The sequence below is a fragment of the Piliocolobus tephrosceles genome, chromosome 5 (assembly GCF_002776525.5).
Source record: "Piliocolobus tephrosceles isolate RC106 chromosome 5, ASM277652v3, whole genome shotgun sequence".
NCBI classification, from domain to species: Eukaryota; Metazoa; Chordata; class Mammalia; order Primates; family Cercopithecidae; genus Piliocolobus; species Piliocolobus tephrosceles.
Genome location: NC_045438.1, coordinates 134,001,720 through 134,008,863, shown reverse-complemented (window position 1 = coordinate 134,008,863; position 7,144 = coordinate 134,001,720). Strand labels below are relative to the sequence as shown.

Here is a 7,144-nt window from a genome sequence, read left to right as displayed (position 1 = left end):
CAGGCGTGAGCCACGGTGCCCGGCCATGGGTTACACTTTTAAGCGTATAGATGAAATAGAGTGGAAGTAACACTTGACTGGGAGTCAGAATATTTGGGTTCTAGTTCTGGGTGGCCCTAAGTAGGTGACCTTGGGAAAGCTCTTATTTCCCAGGGCTTCCGTTTCCGTATTTGCACAGTGAAGATGCTCATCTCTAAAGTCCGAGGTCATTTTAACAACTGACCATCTCATTTTCTTCTGACCCCACATTTGGGAGGGAGTGCTTCTGCAATGCGCCGCTCAGGTCTTGAGTGAATACATTTTGCCCATCGGTTCAGGATCCGAGGCTAAGGGAGGCACCAAGAGGGTGACGGCGCCCCCTTCCCAGCTCTGCAGCACAAAGCCCTTCGCAGCTGACCGCAGCGGTTGGTTCGCGTCTCCCATCTACGGGTCTGTGAGGTCCTTCATACTACTTTTTAGTCCCCAGCCTGATTCCTGGAGTACAGCTGGTGCTCAACAAATACTGAGTGAATGTGTGAGGGAAATAAAGGAGAGGCGGGCGCTGGCATCCGGGAGCTGCGCAATGATCTAACGAATTTCTGCAAAAATTACAAATACCCCGCCTTTCTCCTAGGCTTCAAGGCGACAGCCGGGTGCGAAAGGAACCGCACACCCCTCAGAGGAGAAAGAAACCTTTCAGACCGGAGAGGCAGATGGGAGCGCGGAGGGAGGAGGCTCCAGCCAGCCCGCCCCCGCGCTGCGCGCGCCACCGCCCCTCACCGCCAGCGCCTCTGGCCGCCGCAAGCAAGGCCGGCGGGTGGCGCGCGATCTTCGCGTCGTTCTGGGCCGGCGGCCGCGGCGCCGCGCAGGTGGGTGGGATCGTGGCGGAGCGCCAGGCGCCCAAACAGGGGCGAAAAAGCGCCATGGCGGCTGCGGCGACTGTGTCCGGTGCTCACGCCGCGACGAGGTGAGGGGGCCGCCTCTTCACCACTGAGGAGGCCACAGCTGCCCGCCCACCCGCCTTCCACGCGGGCCGCGGCTCCGGCATGGCCGGGATCATTAAGAAGCAGATCCTGAAACACCTGTCCCGGTGAGAGCGCCAGCGTCGGCCCCCGGCGGTCCCGGGCCCTTCCTAACCCTCTCGAACCTCCTCCCTGACGCCGCGCTCCGGGCCCAGTCTCCCTCTCTCCAGCCCGGAGCCGGGACTCCGTGGCAGCCCTGCCTAACTCGAGCCCGGACAGCTTGCACCCCGCGCCCGCCGGCGCCCACCGTTGTCGCCGCTCTGTGTTTCCCCTGCGCTGGGCCCTCCTGCCCTGGCGCGGGTGCCGCTAGTTTCTTCCCACCCTAACAGCCCCCTGGACTTTTTCTCTCCCCTCAAGGGCTTTCCTGGCCTGCTGTCCCCACCTCCGAGCAGGTCATCCTGTGTTCCCCTGACCGTCTTTCCGAGGCCCCCACGAAGCCCACCCTTGCCTGCCCGAACCAGCTGTCTTCTCTCTGCTTCCTCCTGCCTTTGGGCCCGTGCCCCTTCCTCCAGGCCTCTGACCGCCCTCCTCTCCCAGATCCTGTGCCCCTGCCTGTTCTAAATAACGCTGCCACCAGTCCTGCTAAGCCATTTCCCCTTAGATTTCCAACACCAAGACTGGTTTTTTATTTCCCAGGAGCTCCCACCACCTCCTTCTCTTCTGTCTGACCCTGTTGCATCACGCTTGGAAAAGCCCAGCACCCAGGGCCGTTCCTCTGGACTTCTTTCTCCCTTTTTTGCTTTTCTTTTCATTACACAGCCTAATTGGAGAAAGGTCGTGAGAGTTGGGGATAAAGTTTCTGCAACCTTCCCTTTAAGATGTGGAGGTTTTTTGACAGCCTGTGAAAAGAACCAACAACGTCCGCTTCAGCTTTGCAGCCTTTTATTAAGCAATGTTATGTCTCTGAGTGATTTGGCATGCGGAGGCTGGCCGGCAAAACAGTTTTCAGATGTAGCCGAGTGACTGCTGAACCCCGTGTTCCGGTTGCAGGTTGTCAGAAACAGTGGCCACAAAAATTGGGAGCTAGGTTTCACTTAGTTTTCACTCCTTATTCCATTCTGGAGTTGGTTAATACCTTAATCAGCCTTTGTATCTCAAGTGGAGAGTGATCCAGGGCTTGGAGGCACGGTGGTCAGTGGTTTTCAGGAGGTAGGGGTGAGGGGAGATGTCGGTCAACATGGGACACCCAGGCTTGCACTGATGTTTCTTTCTGGGTCTTCTCATTGCTTTGGTAAGCGGTATGTGAGATGCTATTCCTGCCACTGCATCCCCTTTTCCTGGCTGACACTCTAGCTTATTTACTGTTACTTTGATCTGAGACTTTAATTAGTAATTAGACCCAGATCCATCTTTTGGTTAATCACAATGTAGTAAAAGAAAAATTGCACATTGGAGGCTGGTTCTGGAAAGTGCCTTTGGACCTTTTACTCAGATTAACGTAATATATTCTTTTTCAGGTAATAGTAATCTAGATGTTCCACGAGTCTAGCTGTTTTGTGTAAAGATATAGTAGTATTTGGGGCATGACCAAAGATTGCAGAATGGAACAGAGAATTGTATAATTTGAAAGGACACAGAATTTAGGGCTTAGAGATGATGTCACCTATCATAGCATTGTTGTTTAAGAGCCTGGATTCTTTCTGATTTACTTTCTCTAAAACGGGAATAAGAACAGTATCTACTTCAAGGGTACAAAAAAAAAAAAAAAAGAATGAATAAGACCTACTATTTGTCCAGCCCAGCCAACATAGTGAAACCCTATCTCTACTAAAATACAAAAATTAATCTATCATGGTGATGCACTTCTGTAATCTCAGCTACTTGGGAGGCTGAGGCAGGAGGATCGCTTGAACCCAGGAGGTGGAGGCTGCAGTGAGCCTTGTGCCACAGCACTCTAGACTAGGTGACAGAGCAAGACTCTGTCTCAAAAAAAAAAAAAAAAAAAAAAGTGTATTTTAAGTTAAAGTGTGTAATTGGATTGTTTGTAACTCAAAGGATAAATGCTTGAGAGGATGGATACCCCGTTCTCCATGATGTGATTATTTCACATTGCATGCCTGCATCAAAACATCTCCTGTACCCCGTAAATATATACACTACTGTGTACCCACAAAATTAAAAATTAAAACAGTTATTGTAGTACATGAATTAATATATGTAAGGACTTAGCACAGTGCCTAACATACAGTATGTGCTCAATAAAACAGGTATGGTTATTTTTTGGATCACAATTTGTGTGACAATTTGATATAAGCTACAGACCTTGTCTCTGGAAAAAAATTCGTATATGCAAAGAGGTGATTTTTATAGAAGTTTGAGAGGAAGGAGCAGTTATAAACTCCTGAAGCACATGCCTGAATCTCTCAAGGCATCCTGGAACTAGGCATCCTGGAATAATCCCTGATCTAGTTCCATACTTCATTTTATGGCTGAGGAAACCAAAGCCTACAGAAGTTAAGTAACTTGCCCAAGTTGTATAGGAAGGTAAGGTAATGGAACAGAACCTAATTCTGGTACACTTTTCTCTGTGCACTCCTATGAACATAGAGTTTTGTTTTGTTTTGTTTTGTTTTGTTTGAGATGTAGTCTCACTGTCGCCAGGCTGGAGTGCTGTGGTGCGATTTCAGCTTACTGCAACCTCCACCTACCGGGTTCAAGAGATTCCCCTGCCTCAGCCTCCTGAGTAGCTGGGACTATAGGCATGCGCCACGATGCCCAGCTAATTTTTGTGTGTGTGTTTTAGTAGAGATGGGGTTTTTCCATGTTGGCCAGGCTGGTCTCCATCTCCTGACCTCGTGATCTGCTTGCCTCTGCCTCCCAAAGTGCTGGGATTACAGGCGTGAGCCACCACGCTCAGCATTGTTTTTGTTTTTTAGAAACGGAATCTTGCTTTGTGCCTAGGCTGGAGTGCAGTGACATGATCATGGCTCACTGAAGCCTTCACCTCCCAGGCTCAAATGATCCTGCTGCGTCAGCCTACTGAGTAGCTGAGACCATGCACCACCACGCCCCTGGCTAATTTTTTAAATTTTCTGTAGAGACCAAGTTGCTATGTTGCCCATGTTGGTCTTGAACTCCTGGCCTCAAGCAGTCCTGCCTCGGCCTCCCAAAGTGCCGGGATTACAGGGGTGAGCCACTGTGCCCAGCCTGAACATACAGTTTGTAAAGAAAAATTTTAGCAGTGTATTCTTACACATTCCTTGGTGAACACAGTGCCTTTTAAAAATAACAGATGAAGTAGGAATAAGTATCACAGACATTGGGGAAAATTTCTGATTTACCCCCCACGAAGAGGTCACGTTACAGTTGCAGTTTCAGGGCTGCAGAAAGAGGTGGTAAGTTATGAGTCTTGTTGGGGGAAAGGCCAAACTCTTGGGGCTTTTGTGTTTGTTTAGCTTGGAAAAGCTGCCTAATCACATGTGACATTTGTGTCTCTGTGTAGTCTTTACCACATACAGGCTGGCCTGCCTGGGGAGGAACTATGACTCTGTGGCTTCCCAAATGTGATGGGGAAAGAGAGAGAAGGGAAGGCATACCAAGTTAAATAAATATATACTGTATTAAATAAATACTGTAGGTGTTCGATAGTTACTTGTTGCTGGTGATGACAGTGCCGTTTGACTTAGAGGAGAATGGCCCACAGCGGAGAGGATATACCAGTTAGTCATATTATGCTGATTTGGGGCATGAAGTTTTTCAGATGATAAAGTATCTTGTTGGAATGCACCCTCCTTAGTAGTAGAGTATTTTGGGAAACAAGATTTGAAGAGAATGGTATTCAATATGCTTTTCTTAAATGCCTACCGTAGGCCAGGCACTAATCTGGGCACTGGGGGAAATATAAATGTCTTTTAAAGGCTTTAACTCATGATTTGCATGACTGCTGCTCAATGCAAAGAGCTTTAATGCCCAGCATTCATTTAAATAGACCTTGGAAGAAACCTTTTCTTAGAAACACAAAGTAATCATTTAAAAAATATTCAAAATTGATTTTTCACTAAATTAGGTTTTTCTTGTTTTAGATTACCTAAGCTAATGACCTTTCATTATACAAGTAAGAAGAAATATGATAGATTGTAAAGAAAGTCAAGCGTCTATCATTAATGGAAGGAGCATGGACTCTGAAGCCAAACATGCCAGATTCACCTTCCAGTCCTGCCACTAATCAGCAGGGCAGCCTTTTGCAGTGGTGTAGTCTTGGCTCATTGCAACCTCTGCCCCCCGAGTTCAAGTGGTTTTCCTGCCTCAGCCTCCCGAGTAGCTGGGACTACAGGTGCACGCCACCATGCCCAGCTAATTTTTGTATTTTTAGTAGAGACGGGGTTTCTTTCTTTTTTTTTTTAAATAGTTTAATGTATTTTAATAGCAAACTTATGGGAACAGCACAGAAGACAGACAACATTAAAAGCATGTACTTGCATGTAGGACAACTCAGAAAAGTATAGTGAATGGATGGAATCTACTGTATGATAAAAATGCTACAAACACCATTTAGTTGCCGTCAATAAGAAATTTACTTGTTTTAAAAAAAGCCAAATGCTGGCATTGTCCAGAAAAATTTAACAGGTTTATTTATAATTATTATAAAGTTGAACCGCTGAAACTTGTTCACTGAAACACTTAACTTGCATTAATGCTTTACGCCTCTGCATTTATATTAAAAATTCACACACAAATGAAAATGGAAAAACTGCCAATACCTGATTTCTGTCCCCTATTTTTCCACTCGCAATCATATACTTAGGTACCATTTGACCCCATGGAAAAAAAAATATCTAACGTTCAGAACTACCAATAACAGGAAGAAGAGAATTTTTTTTTTTTTGAGAATGAAATGTTTTCCATCATAGTGGATTCTTAAGCACGTTCTCCATGTATGCGGCGTGCTAGCTGGATGTCTTTTGGCATAATTGTTACACGTTTGGCATGGATAGCACACAGGTTGGTGTTTTCAAAAAGGCCAACCAGATAGGCCTCACTTGCCTCCTGCAAAGCACCGATAGCTGCGCTCTGGAAGCGCAGATCTGTTTTAAAGTCCTGAGCAATTTCTCGCACCAGACGCTGGAAGGGAAGTTTGCGAATCATAAGTTCAGTGGACTTCTAATAACGTCTAATTTCACGGAGCGCCACAGTACCAGGCCTGTAGCGATGAGGTTTCTTCACCCCTTCAGTAGAGGGCGCACTCTTGCGAGCGGCTTTTGTAGCCAGTTGCTTCTTGGGTGCTTTATCACCAGTCGATTTGTGGGCAGTCTGCTTTGTATGAGCCCTGGTACAGGGACCTCCTTACTTACCCCCTCTTCTCCTTCGGCTGGAGCTCGGGGAGCGAGAGGCGGCGCTGGCGTTGGAGAGCGACGGCGGCGCCGCGGCGGCTGGAACACCGAGATGGGGTTTCATCATGTTGGCTGGGATGGTCTTGATCTCTTGACGTTGTGATCCGCCTGCCTCGGCCTCCCAAAGTGCTGGGATTACAGGCGTGAGCCACTGCGCCCGGCCCTGAGCCTTAGTTTTCTTATCTGTAAAAGATAAGAAGGAGGAAGAATAATACATATCTATTCGATTTTTTTTGGCACATTGGGGATAAAGTTTTTATTATAGTGCCTGACATATAAATAGATGTTTAATAAAGAGTCATTATATAACGAAGCCAAAGAAGTTCTGGCCACTGTGATGGCATGGATGACAGAAACCCAGCCGGCTCTTTTAAAAACCCATCAGGAGCCTTAATTATTTATTTTAAATGACGGCAGGAAATGTGAACCTCAGTGATAGAGACATGGCTGATAGACATGATAGATATTTTAAAAACATGTTAGACGAAATTTAGAGGCATAGAAGATTTCAGCATTTCTTTTGGAGAATAAGAGAGCCTGACTGCAAATTTAGCCCTCTTAGTTCATGATGACTGCCTCCATTCATCATCTTGATGAGCACTGAGGAGCAGCAAAGATCTTACAGATCATCAGGGCCAGGCTCCGGTTGACAGTGAGGAATTCCAGGCTCAGAGAGGCTGTTACTTTTCCAGGGTCCACTTAGGTGGAAGCTTGTTGGACCAGTCACAACTTCAGGTCATGTTCTTTTTACATTAGATTGTAGTTATTATCACGTTCTTTTCCAAAATAATTATTTCATGCATTTTCTAGTAA

The 7,144-nt window shown here is 46.8% G+C and overlaps 1 protein-coding gene and 1 pseudogene across 2 annotated transcripts in view; one reads left to right on the top strand and one right to left on the bottom strand.

Annotated features, from left to right (window-relative positions):
* The first annotated feature begins 783 nt into the window (after window positions 1-783).
* UHRF1BP1 (UHRF1 binding protein 1) overlaps window positions 784-7,144 on the top strand; it is an 83,310-nt gene continuing 76,949 nt past the window's right edge. Inside the window, exon 1 of one of the 2 annotated variants that reach the window (XM_023212569.3) lies at window positions 784-1,069. In XM_023212569.3, the coding sequence (XP_023068337.2) occupies window positions 1,026-1,069 (44 nt within the window). In that variant the 5' untranslated portion in view covers window positions 784-1,025. The remainder of the gene's footprint in view (window positions 1,070-7,144) is intronic. The other variant, XM_023212568.3, reaches the window with a different exon arrangement.
* The window catches only part of LOC116418788, an 8,107-nt pseudogene continuing 6,791 nt past the window's right edge, over window positions 5,829-7,144 (bottom strand).